The 16,586-nt window shown below is 44.3% G+C and overlaps 1 protein-coding gene across 1 annotated transcript in view; it reads right to left on the minus strand.

Moving 5' to 3' along the window:
* PRDM2 (PR/SET domain 2) overlaps positions 1-16,586 on the minus strand; it is an 89,456-nt gene that overhangs the window by 68,542 nt on the left and 4,328 nt on the right. Inside the window, exon 2 of the mRNA XM_018552662.1 lies at positions 3,327-3,400. Coding sequence (XP_018408164.1) covers positions 3,327-3,335 — 9 coding nt within the window. The 5' untranslated portion in view covers positions 3,336-3,400. The remainder of the gene's footprint in view (positions 1-3,326; positions 3,401-16,586) is intronic.

Genomic DNA, 16,586 nt, shown 5'->3' on the forward strand with positions numbered 1-16,586 from the left:
TATATATATATATATTTATAAAAAAAAGCACCAGGGAGGGAGGGACTGATGTGAATGTGCATTATGTAAAGCTCTGTGTAAATTATCAGCGCTATATAAATACCAATATTAAATAAATAAATTCTCATAAGATAGAAACAGGGCCCCTTTAAACAACCAGGACTTTCTGTCAGGTTACAAGAATTCTCTTGTGGGTAATGAGAAGACAAAGAAGACACGAATTTAACTAATAAATCTCGACAGTTTCCATATCTTTGCAGCATAGTGTTAATTAAAAAATAGCTGTTCCTGCAAAAGTAGTACAACTTCTGTGACTTGTGTAGCAGACCTGCCAAAGAACAGATGCCCGGAGCGAAGAGAACTCTGATCTATTGTGATCTATCTGACAAGTCGCATGAAAAATGAATTTTTATGATGTACTTTCTACATTACTCACAATACATTCCTGGGCTCAGGTCAGACGATACATTTTCAACCCTTTAATTTTTTTTTTACATTTTGTAAAATTTAGACATAGGGGTCTATTCACAAAGCTGCCGAAGGATCTGGCCGTAGCTTCGGCCATTTTTTTTGTTTTATGTGACAGCTTTTTCTTTTATTATAATACCATCAGCTATAGAGGACTACAAATCCCAGCAATACATTATACAGCAATGCAGAATATGTTTCTACATACTCTACAGGGTGGCGGCCTTATGCCTCCAGCAGAGGGTCTCAGGAGGGGTTCCGAGGGTCTCAAGAGTGGAGAGAAGGCTGCCGCGAAGATCCCCAGCAAGGCAAAAAGAATTCTTATAAATAGGAACGCACCATTTTTTCCAGACCGAGTACTTGTCGACAGCAATTACCGATACCATTTTTTTAGTGTTGTGTGACAGTTTTTTCTTTTATTATAATACCATCAGCTATAGAGGACTACAAATCCCAGCAATACATTATACAGCAATGCAGAATATGTTTCTACATACTCTACAGGGTGCCGGCCTGAGGGTCTCGGGAGGGGTGCGGAGGGTCTCGGGAGGGGTGCGGAGGGTCTCAAGGGAGGAGAGAAGGCTGCGGGGAGCTCCCCAGCAAGCGCAGGGCCTCAGGCAGCCACTTCAGTTTAAGAATTTAAAGCATCGAGGCATTTTCACGAGTACTCTTACCAGTGAAAATGCCCAGTATCAGCACCGATACTGATTTCGATATTGATGCCTACCTAGTTATAAAACACTTTTCACTTTCGAATTTCCCGCCGGTTCTGCCCCCCTGCGACGCCGTCGCTCGCAGGGAAGGAACCCTGAAGACAGATACCGGCGTCGGCCGGAGGACACAGCGGGGCTCGTAGGGACAAGGTAAGTGACGCTACAGTGTAATCCTGAGTTTGGCTCGGGGTTACTGCTTTTGGTACTGAAAATTAACCCCGAGCCACACTTGGAATTACCGCCAGGGAGGCTAATAGCCAATTATACTGTGTGCATTTAGGATTTTTTTTTTTAAAACAACGGTACACCCAAAAATATTATTTTAGGTATGGGTGGAGCTTGGTGGGTTGAGTCAGCACCTGGTTTCTTATATGTCTCAGTTTACTCCAGCAGCGAAGTCTACCTGCCATAATTACTGACTCTGTTCCTGTCCACTTGGGAGTTTTGAGCGTTTCCACCCACCTTTGTGTGTTCCAGCTACTTCGGTTTCATTCTTCATAATAGAAAAAAAAATATGGAGCATGAGCACTCCTGAAAATATAATACAAGGGGGTATACCGGTAAGGAGTGTGGTGGAGTATACAATGAACTCCTAATAATGGGTGCATCTCAGCAGTGAACTCAGCACAGAGATCTAACCAATAGATTCCCTAAGAGATATAACAGGGAGGGAATGTAAGGTGATTTAATTCCATGACATCAGTTTTTGGGAGGTCTGACTTTGTCGCTACAATAAAAACTTGTAAACATGACCACCCTGTAAAGAAAAGACTTAAAGGAGTTGTAAAGTCCCAGCATATCCTCTCCTGTTATAACATCAGCACTGTAATAGGAATACATACTGGAGATGTGTCTGATAATACAATCAAAGCTTACTTGAAAAAAATCCCTTTTATGTAGTGAGTGCTGCCTTCCGTCTGCCCATCACTTCCAACAACTTCCTGGATTCCCAGTGTGCTTTGTGTCTCTTTCCCTGCTAGTTGATGTGATGCAATCTCAATGTCTCCAAGACTACATATCCCATCATGCATTGCTTCCAGCAAGCAATGATCATGTTACATTGTTCAGATGTTGAGTTGTAGTTCAAAAGGTAAGCTCTGTCTGAGTTGTGACACAAGAAATTGCATATTCACAGGGCTGAGTGAAATGGTGTCAGTCCATTAAGGAAGTACATCCTATAGCCATCTTCAAAAGTAAGCTTACAACCTTAACTCAACATGGTTAGGGATGCACCGATACGGATACTAGTATGCCGATACCGAGTATTGCTCCGATACCTTCCCCGCTAACGAAACTTCCGGTCAGAGGAAGGTTTCCTCTGACAGGCAGTGCTGTTGGGGAACATGGAGCCAGCTGCCCAAGCAATCAGGAAGCCAGGCGGCAAAGTATTGACTGGCTTCCCAGCCAATCAGCATGGAGCCGGCTTCCCGGCCAATTAGCAAAGCAGCCAAGCAGCCTGGAGCCGGCCGAACAATTAGCACCTTGCTGCTTGGCTAGAAAGCTGGCTTCCCAGCCAATCAGCATGGAGGTGGCATCCCCTGCCAATCAGGAAGCCGGGAGGCGGGTCATTACTCACCGCCCGGCTTCCTGATTGGCCGGAAAGCAGGCTTGATGCCGATTGGCTGGGAAGCCAGTTTCCCGGCCAATCACAATCGAGCCGGGCCAAACAACATGGAGCCGGCTTCCCGGGCAATCAGGAAGCCAGACGGCATGTCATTACCCGCCGGCCGGCTTCCTGATTGCTGGGAAGCCGGCTCCATGCAACCAGAAGCGGTATCGGTACCGGCGAATAACGAAAGCAGATGCTGGAGATTCTATACCCAATGTAGATTTTCAATAAAGAGGGCATCGGCGGCATGGCCAGCTGAACAGCTACGTGATAAGTCTTTCCTTTATAGGGTGGTTGTGTTTTTTTACGCTGTGGCCCATTAACATACACAAAACATCACATGGTATGAATTTGAATATTCGCAATCAAGCACACTGGAGATGTCAAGACCCAAGCGTAACATTAGAACCTCAAAAAGGAGATTTTTACCCTTTAAATGTCCTCCGCTTAGATCTCCAGTGCTGTGAGGCTGCTGGTAATCTATATACATACAAACTGTCAGGTACATCACAGTTCCCTTTCAAACTCATACCCACCTGATTCATTTTGATTTGCTGGTGCGTCGGAGGTAGATGCACATCACAAGATCCTGCGTCTGCTTACATGTGTCCTGAAAGATAAAGGGATATTTATGGTTTCTGTAATGGAACACTGTGTTTTACCTGCTCAACACAGCGCGGCAGTAAAATAAAATCATCATTACAAAGTTACAGGTAAAAAAACAAAAAACATGAAGCCTTTTGCAAAATTCCTTTAGTGCTCATTCACACTTCTACGATGCAACATTGGGTGCGCTGTGGCTCACTATGGTAGGCAGCCCATTCATTTGAACCGCAGCTAAATCACACTCAAAGTATTGCATGCACCTTTTTAACTACCGTATATACTCGAGTATAAGCCGACCCGAATATAAGCCGAGGTACCTAATTTTACCACAAAGAACTGGGAAAAAATATTGACTCGAGTATAAGCCTAGGGTGGGAAATGAGGCAGCTTCTGGTAAATGTACAAAATGAAGAGAGATACCAATAAAATTACATGAATATTTATTTCAAAGAAAAACAATAACCTAGCTCTGTAAGTGGAAAAGGGGGTACACGGCTACATATCATGTACTACGGATCATTTAACCCATTCATATTAGCAGAGGATAATTGTAAATGTATTGTTCAGTGCATTCTATATGTAGTATATAGTACATGTACATATAGAGTGCCTGCAACAATACATTTACAATGATCCTCTGCTAACATGAATGGGTTAAATGATCCATAGTACAGGGCTACATACAGATCATTTAATCCATTCATGTTAGTATAATTGTAAATGTATTGTCTGCACTGTATTAGCAGTATATACTCTATATAGAGTATATACTGCTAATACAGTGCAGACAATACATAATTGCTTAATAAATCTCCCCCCCAAATCTGCCCTCACTCACTGTGTGACTGTGCCGGAGAGAGCAGGGAGGAGTTAGCGGCAGCACTGGTCCAGTGGGAGGAGCACCAGGCTCCTGCTCCCCTGCTCCTGACTGGCCGCTGCAGGGTTTTTTTTTCTTCTTCTTACTTACCTCGCCGAGCGTCGCGTCACTGCTGCTCCGGGGGGCGGCGCTCCGAGTGGGGTCATCTGGCAGTCTCCGGCCACCTAAATTAGGACCCGGAGTGTTAGGATCGCGGTGTGAGCCCGAAGTGACGAGGAGATACGCTGAGGAAAGGACCCTGCATGGTCCTAAAACATTAGATTATTTCTATGTGGCATGATAAATATTAGCGATGCACCAATACAGAGTATTTGGGCGAATTCTTAACCCCAATACCGGACATTTCCTCTGACCGACAGTGCCATGAGGGAACAATGGAACACAGCTTCCTGGCCAATCAGGAAGCCGGGTGGCGGGTAATTACTTTCTGCACGGCTTCCTGAATAAGCATCGAGCCGGCCAAACAGCACCGAGTCGGTGTTCTATCGAAACTTCCAACTTGTCGACCTCTCCAACTGGTGACGTCACATCCGGTGACTGCCAGTAGGAGATCTACAGCAGATGGTGCTAGTGCGCATGCCCAGCAAATCCTTGTCGAACTGTGTAACTATTGCCACAGCGCCTGCAGGGCTATCAGCTTCTATAACCTACTACAGTTAAATTTGTCCTAGGTTATAGAAGCCGATGAGCCGATAGCCGCGCAGGTGCAGTGTCTATTGCCTCATCGGATTCTATAACCTAGTCAAAAGGTTATATTATGTTACAGCGCCTGCGTGGCCACATGATTCTTTCTACAACCACAGTTGCCACTGTGCCTGCGCGGCTATCGGCTTCTATGACCCAGGACAAATATAAGTTTGTACTAGGTTATAGAATCCGATCAGCCGCTAGTCGCGCAGTCGCAGTGGCAATAGTTAGACAGTTCGGCAAGGATTTTCTGCCCATGAGCACTAGTTCCATCTGCTGTATATCTCCTATTGGCAGTCACCGGATGTGATGTGTTCAGTCGGAGAGCTCGAGCTTTCGATAGAACACCGGCTTCTCGGGCAATCAAGAAGCCTGGTGGCGGGTAATGACACGCCGCCCGGCTTCCCGATTGGCCGGGAAGCCGGCTCCATGCTTGCAGAAGCACTGGTATCGGTACTCGGTACCGGTATACCGAAAAAACATAATATAACAAATCTGATTTGATTATTTCACATCCTTGGAGTGTTGGTTACTTCACTCTCGATTGTGATTTCTGCACGACGCCATCTGTTTTTTCCAATGCAGCCCGAAAGCAAGACAAACTAATTTGCCTTTTTATGGGTGGCCTCAATTCACACCACTGCGTTTCGGCGGTGTGTGCTTAGCAAAGTATAACATGCAGTATGCAGAGCCTATAGAACTTTATTGACATTTCAATAAAGTTCTAACAAAAACAAAAAAACTGTGCATCTTCACTGTCAAGGCACACGCACGCCATCAGTGGTGCGGTTAAAAGCGGCTGCTAATGTTAACAAGCCCTTAGGTCATAATGGCAGCAAGAAGTGAGGTTAAGGCCTGGTTCACACCTAGGCGTATTGCATATGCGCGCCTGTCGCGCGTTTTTTTAACCGCACTTCGCCAACAAACGCGCGTTTCCAAGGGCTACTTGGCTGTATCCCAATGGAAACACGCAACAAAAACGGCCCAAAGTAGTACATGTACCTTTTCAGGCGTGGGCCATTTTGTAGCGCGTTAGGGACGGGCTGAAATACACCAAGGTGTGAACCAGATCCATTGAAAACAATGGGATTTTCATGTTTGAGCGTTTTGTAGAGCATTCGTCGAGCGTAGAACGAGCTACAAAACGTTCAGGTGTGAACGAGGGCTTAGAACAACAAAAGCTACACCTTTTTGCACCACATTGCATGGTAATAGGTTACCATGAGAGACAACGCACATGCAACGGCGTTTGGGGTGGTTTGGGTTGCCATTAAGAAATAATAGCACCGCATCGCACCTAACATTGCAACATTGCTCCCGCATTACATGGATGTGAGCAGAGCCTTAAAGTGTATTACTAGCCAAATACCTTTCTTTGTTTTACTGGGGAAGGATTAGAACCACATTCAATTTTTAACTGCTATCCAGAACTTGGTTAAAGTGAAACTGCAGGCAAGGAAGGCTCCATCTTGGCCTCTATATGGATTGCAGTTGCCATGGTGCTGCTCAGCTACGACACCAGCCATTTGAGCACTTGAAAGTTTGGTTGAGAGCTAAATATGCACATCTGCCTTGCGTTGTGTTTGCGTACTCTGGACACAAAGAAAGTCCTGCGGTTGAACTGCAGGCAAAGCAGGTCAAACGCAGACTACTCTTGTCAAAAGTCAAATTTGTATTTGAATAGCAGACGCAGTTTGAAAAGAACGCTCGTCAACATGAGCCCTAGTCGTCGAGCAAAATGATGCTGCATTATAGCCGGGGAGCAGTCGTGTAGAAGCAAGTGATTTATTCACCCCGCAGCATTGCACTAATCACAACTGACTGCACAAAGCGCTTAGCGTTGGTGCGTTGTGCCATATCGTGTAGCGCAACGCTCCGGCATGAATGAGCCCCTATGGTTTCCTTTGTTTGTGATTTGCCACCAGCAAAAAGGATCATTATTCTGACCTGACCCTAATGCTAGTCGTATCTGACTTGAATTTCAGGCAACTGCTGCTGAATCAGACAAAATTCGGGCCACATGTGACCATGTGGGCGCCACCCGGCTCAACAAACTTCAATTACAAAATCAAAGGACCGGGTGCCTTTTGTCAGCCTAGCAGTGGATGCAGCCAATCACATTCAGTCGCTGTTCACACAGCCACAGGCGCCAGCAGGAGAGATTCCATCATCCATGCTGGTTAGCGTGGATGTGGGGAATCAAGCGATCTCTCTCGTTCAGCCCCGTAGGGATATCTAACTGTACAGAGAGTAAGGTCCGGCATACAAACAGTGATCCGGCCTAGTAAAACCTTAGCAACCAATCAGAGGCTAGCCATCAGCAGTCTAGTGCTCTCAAGCTAGCAAAGCCGATTCTAATTGGTTGCTGTAGGTCTTCGTCAATCACCTCTTTGTACAAGAACAAAAAGTAAAATGTGCAAAAATCTTCAACTTTACATTTTTGTATATTTTTGCGAGGGTTGCGCAATTTTTTATTTCATGGCACTGTTGAGTCATTTGTGGTATTCTGTGTTAATTAACAAACTAATGCATTATTAGTACAGCACAAAAAAAAACGGTTCTCGGTCCGCGCGTTTTAAAGTTTATAAATAAGCCCAAATTTGCGACGTTTTCCGACCAGCTTTTACAAGGCAGAGACGACAACATTGTCGGAAATACACATTTTGGACGAGCACCGAGCCTCGCACCTCCGTATGATGTTTACTTCACGACAGGCAGATCCCAGGAGCAGATGTCAAGTCACAAAAGAGAGGCCGTCTGCCATGTCAATGCCCCCCCGCCCCCTGTCCACAGATCACCAGAGGATAGAGCAGAATATAGAGACGGATCAGGATGACAGGTGAATGGGGCCTCCAGAGAAAAAATACAAATTTAATGAAAGCCTTTGATAATTCAGAGGCCTATCTACCAAAATTCACTGGGGGTAATTTATCAAAACTGGAGCCCATGGCAACCAATCAGCTTTCCTCTTCAGCTTAGCTTTGAAAATGAAAGATTGAAGCTGATTGGTTGCCATTGGCAACCGCTCCAGATACTGGCTTGGCTCCGGCTTTGATAAATTCTCCTCATTACACATAAAAAGTTTTATTTTCAACATGGGCGACTCCGACCCTCCAGCTGTTGTGGAACTACAAGTACCATCAGGCATTGCAAGAATGACAGTTACAGGCAAGACTCCCAGAGGCAGAGGCATGTTGGGATAAATAGTTAAAGCACAGCTGGAAGGCCGGAGTTTTGCCCACCCCTGCTGTACAGAGACCAAGGCCGCATGGGCCATTGCTGAGTGCCTCCGTAAAGTATATATAAACCCTAAAAGGGCCCATTCTGACCTAAGCGTTCCAGTGCGTTGCCGTATCGGCATTTTTTTTCATGCATCAATATGCGGTACATTAGGGAGCCTATTCACATAAATGGGCTGCCAATGCATCAAAACGGGCAGAAAAAAATGCACCAATTGGCAGACATGCATACATTTTCTGACGGACAGGAGTGAATTAGCATGTGTTGTGGTACGCTGCAATGTATGTGTGCCAGAGGTGCGCTGGGCTGCCAATGAATGGCACCATAACACTGTAACTCATGCAACATTGACGCAACATGCTGCACTGGACAGAACTGAATGGGCCCCAAATGAATGATATTATCAATTCTTTTAATACAACTTTCACCCAAGATTCACACATTTCTCTAATGGAATCTTATTGCTTAAAGGAGAACTATGAGGCGAGTGCTTTTCACTCACCTCATAGTTAACGAGGTATACTGAGCCTTGGGTGATGGGAGGCCGCTAGTGTGTCCTCCCATTACCCTAAGGAGAACTATGGGGAAAAGCCCTAACCCCATAGTTCTCCTTTAAAGTATATCTAAACCTAAGAACAAACATTTAATGAACTGCAGTGTACCGGTCTTCTGATGCAAGCAGCACAGCAAAACCCAGGATGACCAAAGACACCCACCCCTATGTGTGCTATATACACACACACACAGAGGTCAAACGCCAAATTCAATTAAAATATTAAATCACATTCTGCAGTTGAATCTATCTGCAGCAGGCAGTGCCCATCCATTGGTAAGCCATGTGCAATGAGGGCACACCGGGTCATCGGGATGTGACCAGCACCCAGCATGTCCACCAGGGATTTTGCATCAGCCCGACAATTAGAAAAAGAATATATATATTATATATACACATACACACACAACAACAAATATAACATAAATACAAAAAGAACCAAAACCAATAACTACAACAAACCAAAAAAGGCTGGGAAAATTTTTTAGCAAGTTTGAAAATATCCTTGCAGGAAATCCAGTGTCCTTATCATTTCCTATATACTGAAGTGAAAGCCCAAACAATGTTATCTTCCTTTCAAACTATCTTCAGTAAACTACAAAGCTTGTGTAGTGAAAAGAGGAGAATAGGTTTGTAGTCCAAATTAGGAAAGGAACATGGCTGACAACATTACTCCTTCGTAGATACAGTGGAGTAAGTGAGCGTTGTCACCCGAGAACAGGAAGTGTGCTAGTTGCGGGGCTAACATGTGAAATAAAACCAATTCAGCCTTAACATCTAAGGACTGGTAAGCTGTTATATAACATAATATAGCATTATGTAATATAACATGATATGACAATGCAACCTCACATTATATTACAATATTCCATTTTTCTTTTTAGCTGTACATATGCTTTAATAAAAGGGAAGACTAAAAAGTCTACTCACCCGCCTAAATAAAATGACAGAAAATGAGACTTTTAACCTTGAGTGAGCACCAGCACGCCCAGCATTGAGCTAGTCGCCCTCTAGGCTGCGAGACTGCCTCTTACTGAACCCGCATGGTCTGGTAAAGCTTCAGTTCAGTCTAACTGTTACATTTACCACAAAATATTCCTTCCTTCCTTTACAACACACACAGCGACAATACCTGACACATCTGTGAAAACACAGACTTTTTCTTTCTACACCCACGTCGTGACCTACACGCAGCACATATCGCTTCAACATGGAACAATAAAAAATGATGCCGTCAAATATAAAGTAATTAATACCACAAGACATCTTCTGGAACCTTTGCAACTCTTCGGAGCGTTGTCAGTGTGTCTGGGAAATTTACCGACGTTTCCAAGAATCTTCAACTTTCACTTTGACTCACAGCTCCGTCCCGCCCCCAACATACATCAATCCAGTTTAGGTGCCTTAGTGCTCATGTGGAGCCATTTTGGACGCAAATAGCACTTTAGCGCAGGAGATCTTAACTGGGTGTTCTTCTCCCTTTGGGTTATGGGTACTAAATAATGGTGGACTGGGGCTCTGGTTAATTAAAGTGGCACTGTATTTATTATTAATTTTATTATTATTATTGTTACTACTGCTACTATTATGTTTACTACTGCTACTACTATTTTTAATACTATTACTGCTACTACCACCACTACTAATAGTATTATTATTACCACTATCACTAGTAGTATTGCTATGACTACTACTTCCATTATTGCTGCTAGTATTAATATTATTACTGATATAACTACTACTGTTATTACTACTAGTATTACTACTTCTGCTACTATTATGACTAATATTATTATTATTACTACTACTATTATTATCGAAACTACTATTATTACTACTTACCAATATTAGAACTACTACTGCCGCTACCAGTATTTTTCTTATCAATATAATTAGTATTATTATCTTTACTACTGCTACTACTCTTTTTAATACTATTACTGCTACTACCACCACTATTATTATTATTACTACTGTTACTATTATTATTACTATGGCTACTTCTTCCATTATTACTGCTAGTAATACTACTAATATAACTACTATTACTACTGCTATTATTACTTACTAGTATTAGAAATACTACTGCTACCAGTATTATTCTTATTAATATTATTATTATTTTTACTACTGCTACTACTATTTTTAATACTATAACTGCTACTACGACCACTACTAATATTATTATTATTATTACTGCTATTACTAGCATTATTACTATGCCTACTACGTCCTTTATTACTGATAGTATTATTATTATTACTGATATAACTACTACTATTATTACTACTACCATTGCTAGTAAGGCTACTACTATGCCTGATATTATTATTATTATTATTATTATTATTTCTACTAAGCTGTTATTATTAGTTATCATTATTGTTATTGCTACTGTTATTATTACCACTAACACTGCTTCCATAAAAGAAAAAAAAGAAAAAAACAAATAGTAGTAGAAGGAGCCAATCAGATGTGCTGCAGTACAAGGAGAATGTTGATAGTAGAGCCACAGAGAGACAAGCTCATCAGTCTGCTGCTTCTCCTTTCGCTGTCCAGTCTCAGGCTGGGGAGGGGTCCTGTAAGTGTTACAGAACTAAAGCAGAGAAAAATCAGGTCTGCTGCCCTGGAAGGAATGTGCTGTGTGGCAGAGCTGTGTAAATCTCAAGACTAAATGGACAAAAAATTAAAATCCTATGTCATTTAAAACAGGTCTGAAACATGCTTGACTGGAAGTCTCTGTGTTTATCCAACCTGAAATTAAAGTGGAGAAATCGACATGATGTGTTGGATGACATGCGAGTACCATTGCCTTCATTCAATGTTTTGAAACATAAACAAAAACAGAAGCAAGAAAGGTATTGGTTGTAGTTAGTTTGTGTATCTTTGTGTACCCTAGTAAAGGAAGTGTGTTACTGGCCAGATCAGCAGGTAGAAATCTAGGAAAGAAGAAAACTAATGCAGCCAGCACATCCAAGGACTGGTGATCTGCAATAGAAAAAAGAAAACTAATGCAGCCAGTATATCTAAGGACTGGTGATCTGCAATAGAAAAAAGAAAACGAATGCAGCCAAACTAATGGCCCATGGTGTTGTTGGAAATCATACGTCATCTATTAAAGGAGAACGATAAGGGGGAAATGTCCTCACCCCCATAGTGAGAACCGATGTATGACACTGCAACCGTCAGCTGCAGTGTCAGTCTACAGTGTCTATAGAGCCGACATATAGACATGTCAGCTCCATATATCGAGAACTGGGAAATCACAAACCCCCGATTACTCAGCTCCCGATATTCTCCCTGCAGAGTGCGGTGACTGTCAGTTGCTGCCCGTAAATATTACCCCATCCCCTCTCCGTTCCTCCAGTGTTCATTGGAGGGGATGGGCACAGCCACCGGTCAATCAGGCAGTGGGGTGGATCCTGAAAATATTGTCAGGATCCTTCCTGGGTGCCGCGCGGCTCTGCAGTGTCAGCATATAGCTGGCAGTAGCCCGCTATATGCTGACTTTGGGTCACAGGAGGACGTTAGTCCTCCTGTGACCCAAAAGAGATCTAACGCCAAAAACAGTTGGGCCTTTGTTCTCTCTTAAAGGTTCGTTCACACAAGTAGCATTGGACAGTGTTGCCCAACCAGTCTTGATGCAAGAACAAGGTGATTTTCCTCATGTCCTGTGGCTTCAGTGCACACCAATGTGCTGCAACGGTGTGCAGTATAAGGAAAATCTTTTTTGCATTTTTGTGCAGCAGCTTTTGACGAAGTGCAAAGCAATCCTCTGAAGTGCATAAAATTACATAGCAGTTAAAAAAAAAAAAAAAAAAGCACTGCTATGCATTATGTGTTGTGTGATGTGAATGAGCCAAAATGTTTATTCAAAGGAGAACTATGGGGTTAGGGCTTTCCCCCATAGTTCGCCTAAGGGTAACGGGAGGACACAAACTAGCGTCCTCCCGTCACCCTAAGCTCAGTATACTGCGAGCTACAGCTCGCGGTATACTGAGACGACGCAGCTGAAACGCTGAAAATGATGTCTGGATCCGCCCAGCTGCGTGAGTGACAGCTGGCTCTGCCTATTTAGAGGCAGAGCCAGCTGTACCCTCCCCCATCCGTTCCGCCAGTCAGCGCTGGAGGATCGGAGCGGGGAGGGGGGAATCCAGCCCCTCCCCTGTCACGGCTCTCTGACAGCACAGGATCGAGAAGTGAGCGAACGCCGGTATGTCTTCACTCACCTCCTGATCTACTGAGCCGACCTGTGACAGTCTTATGTCACAGGTCGGCTAGAACTATGAGGATGAGTGAAAAGCACTTACCTCATAATTCTCCTTTAAGAAAAACAATGAGTGAGCGTGTTTGTTAATAGTTTAAAAAAAAGAATAGTAATCCGCTTACAAACAGATCAAATAAATATAAAAAAATGAAATACAATTGAACTGAAGACATAACATTTTCCCAATTACTCACAACTTCTTTGTGTCAGAATAATAATTCAGCTGAGAATAAACCGGTGAACAATTCCCAGCTAATTAACATTTCCTCCATGTGCGTAAAACAGATTTTGGTTCCAGATCTCTTGCCAACTTCAAACTCTGCAATAGTTCAGTGCGGGATTATCACTTTTGTGTTAGAAATTCAACAGTTAGAGTTCTGGAAAATATCGCACCACATCTCACATCACAAAACTGCACATTTCGCAGCAGATTGTAAACTGTATGAGCACCCAAAACCTTGTCTTGTTTTGGATGGAGCCGGGAAGCATTAAACTGGCCATACACCAGAACATTTTCATTACCCAGAAAAATGTGTTTTTAGAACATTTGCTCTATTTTCTTATAGTTAATGGGGTCAAATAGACAATCGATTTTGACTTTAGTGGTGGGAAAAAAATAAAAAAACAAAGGATTTTTTTCTCGAACCAACAAACTTCTAACAGTTAGGGCTCATTCACACTGGAATCGGCCAGCACGTAGAGCCCGTCCTTCTCTATGGGACTACGCGGCCATACGCCCCACTACGCTCACCTCAAGTGCAGGTCCGTACGGGTGTGGGCGTCCCGGCCCGGACGCAGACAGAATCCATCCTCTCAGCGTACCAATACACTCACCCGCACGGACGTGCAGTGTGGGTGAGCGTAGGGCGGCGTACGGCCGCATAGTCACATAGAGAAGGAGAGGGGCTGCATACTCATAACACGCAGCACCTGTCCTTCCCGGGAGCTGCCGATACGGCCGTGCACGCAGCACGGAGCTGTACGCGCCGGCAATTCCAGTGTGAATGAGCCCTTAGGGCTTGTTCACACCAGCAGCTGCACCCGGGGCTTGTTCACACCAGCAGCTGCACCCGAGCCGGCGCTGGTTCACACCAGGAGCTGCACCCGGGGCTTGTTCACACCAGCAGCTGCACCCGGGGCTTGTTCACACCAGCAGCTGCACCCGGGGCTTGTTCTCACCATATCCGGATCATGTCCAGAACAGTTTGTTCCTGGACCAAAAAAGCATCCCAATGTATCCCTATGGTATTTTTGGGCTCCATTCCCCCCAGCACAGTGCGTTCCGGTCCAGACCAAAAAAAAAAACTGCTTGTCTTATTTTGTCTGGTCTGGCATGCACTGGAACACATGGAAACACATAAAAACGCATACAAACGCACTGGAAGACAAACGCACTGAAAGACCATTTTAAGCTAAAATTTAAAAAAGCCGTAAAATCGCTGTAAAAAGACGGCAAAACGCACTGCACTGCATTTGCAGACCTGCTCCAGATCTGGTCCAGACATGGTGTGAACATAGCCTCAACCGCATGAAGAAACACCTTAAGGGCTGGTGCAGACTTGGGTTTGCACACAGCGGTTGCCACGCGACCCCATTGATTTCAATGGGGTTACACCCGCACAGCAATTGGTGAAAAAAGGTACATGCATTCCGACACGCGACGCATGTTTTTTTAACCGTGATCGTGCACAATTACGCAATCTGCCCGGCGTGACTGGGGCGCCATTAGAAAATAATGGCACCGCCAGCACGATTAGCGGTGGTGGGCGTTTCCGTGACCGTGCGGCCATCCCCATGGCTTCGTGCATGACTACCTCGCGGTCACGAATCGTCCAGGTTTGAACCTGGCCTTAGACTTAAGATAGGGTCAGTTTAATGTACATGTGGCCCTCCAGCTGTGGTGAAACTACAAATCCCATCATGCATCTGTCCCTGGAAGTCAAGCCTGCGGCTGTGAGAATCTTGCAATGAGACTTGTAGTTCCACCACAGCTGCAGGGCCGGAGTTTGCCCGCTCCTAGTTTAAAGGAAAACAGGGCCCATAAAACACATAGCCTTGTATCCCTGAACTCTCCTTGTTGCCTGGTTACTGATCCAAGGACTTCAATACGTATCTGAGCCACTGACGTGGAACAAGGATGCACATTTATCTCAATTCACTGGCTGCATGCTTATCATGGCTTAGTGACTGAGAAGTACTAAAGCCACAAACAGCCAGGCAACTAGCATTTTCAGAAGGACATCAGCAATGGTGGCTTCCATATTTCTCCCAGCAGAGGTTTCCCTTAAAAGTAGATATTTCACATGAGATTGGAATTTACCTTTAACAGAACCCTGTCATGAGATGATCATACGCTGTCACTACTAAGCTGTCCTTCTAAAAATGCTAGCTGCCTGACTGTCATCCTGACCCTCTGAATTCTGTACTTTGAATCACAGACCCAGAGCAATGTAAGCAAATAAGAATTTTCTGATCCAGGTCAGTGAACTTATTGAAACCCAACTCCGGGCTTTTTTTTTTTTTTTTTAAATATGTCCCCCCCTGCACGGGTTAAAGCTGCAAGGCTCGGGAGCTGCCCCCTGCAGTACTCTCTTTTCTCCACTAGATGTCCTCAGTCTCAAACATCATTCAGCCCAAAACACCAAGGAGAGATTGCATGCTGGGCATCTGCACTGACTGTGATGGTGCAGAGAGTGGTACAGGAACCATTACTTCCTTCATCATTGAGGGAAAGGTCCCTGAGGTATTGTGTCACAACCCTGAAGACTTTAAAAAAGGTAACTAATTAAAAAAAAATATTGCTTAGGGATGGGCAGAGAGCAGGAGAGGTCAGTCTGCCATTGAGCTATGATTTGGATAGTGGAGGACAGCAGCCAGCCTGGCATTTTCAGAAGGAGATCAGCAATGGCGACCTCCATATTTTTCCAGAATAGCGTATATCCCACCGCACTCCAGACCGGAATCCCAAAACAATAAGGTGGGTGGTGATATGACCTGCGGGTGGCACTGCAAGTATGTAAATAGTCACCCGCACATCAAGGTCCAAATTGTTGAGATACCTTTATTCAGACGCTAAACATACATGGTGGCACTAGTGAGCAGCACTATCCACCATGTACCGTATGTTTAGCATCTGAACAAAGGCATCTCAACATGTTGCCCCTTCATGTGCAGGTGACTATTTACATACTCCATATTTTTCCAGTGACAGGTTTACTTTAAACGGGTTCCGTGTGAGAACGGACGATATTTGATCAGGCCGCGGAATCCGCAAGTATGACGTCCACAGTGACCAATAATACTTCAGCATACATCAGCCGGATTAGCGACAGAAGACATTTGATTGGTTGCTATGGATTACCATACTTCGCACATAGTTCTTCACCATATTAAAAGGGGCTCGAGGAGTGCAAGTTACCGTAAAACACAATGAGACGCAGCACCTTGTCGATTTCCAAATCTGTATTCTGAGGGAGACGCCGGAGGAATATGACAAGGCCTTTGTCAAGTGGAATTATTAAAATTCTGCTCTGCCACATTGTCTCGGGCAGGCGCGGAGACCTCCC

The sequence above is a fragment of the Nanorana parkeri genome, unplaced genomic scaffold (genome assembly GCF_000935625.1).
Source record: "Nanorana parkeri isolate BGI_ZX_2015 unplaced genomic scaffold, ASM93562v1 scaffold94, whole genome shotgun sequence".
NCBI classification, from domain to species: domain Eukaryota; kingdom Metazoa; phylum Chordata; class Amphibia; order Anura; family Dicroglossidae; genus Nanorana; species Nanorana parkeri.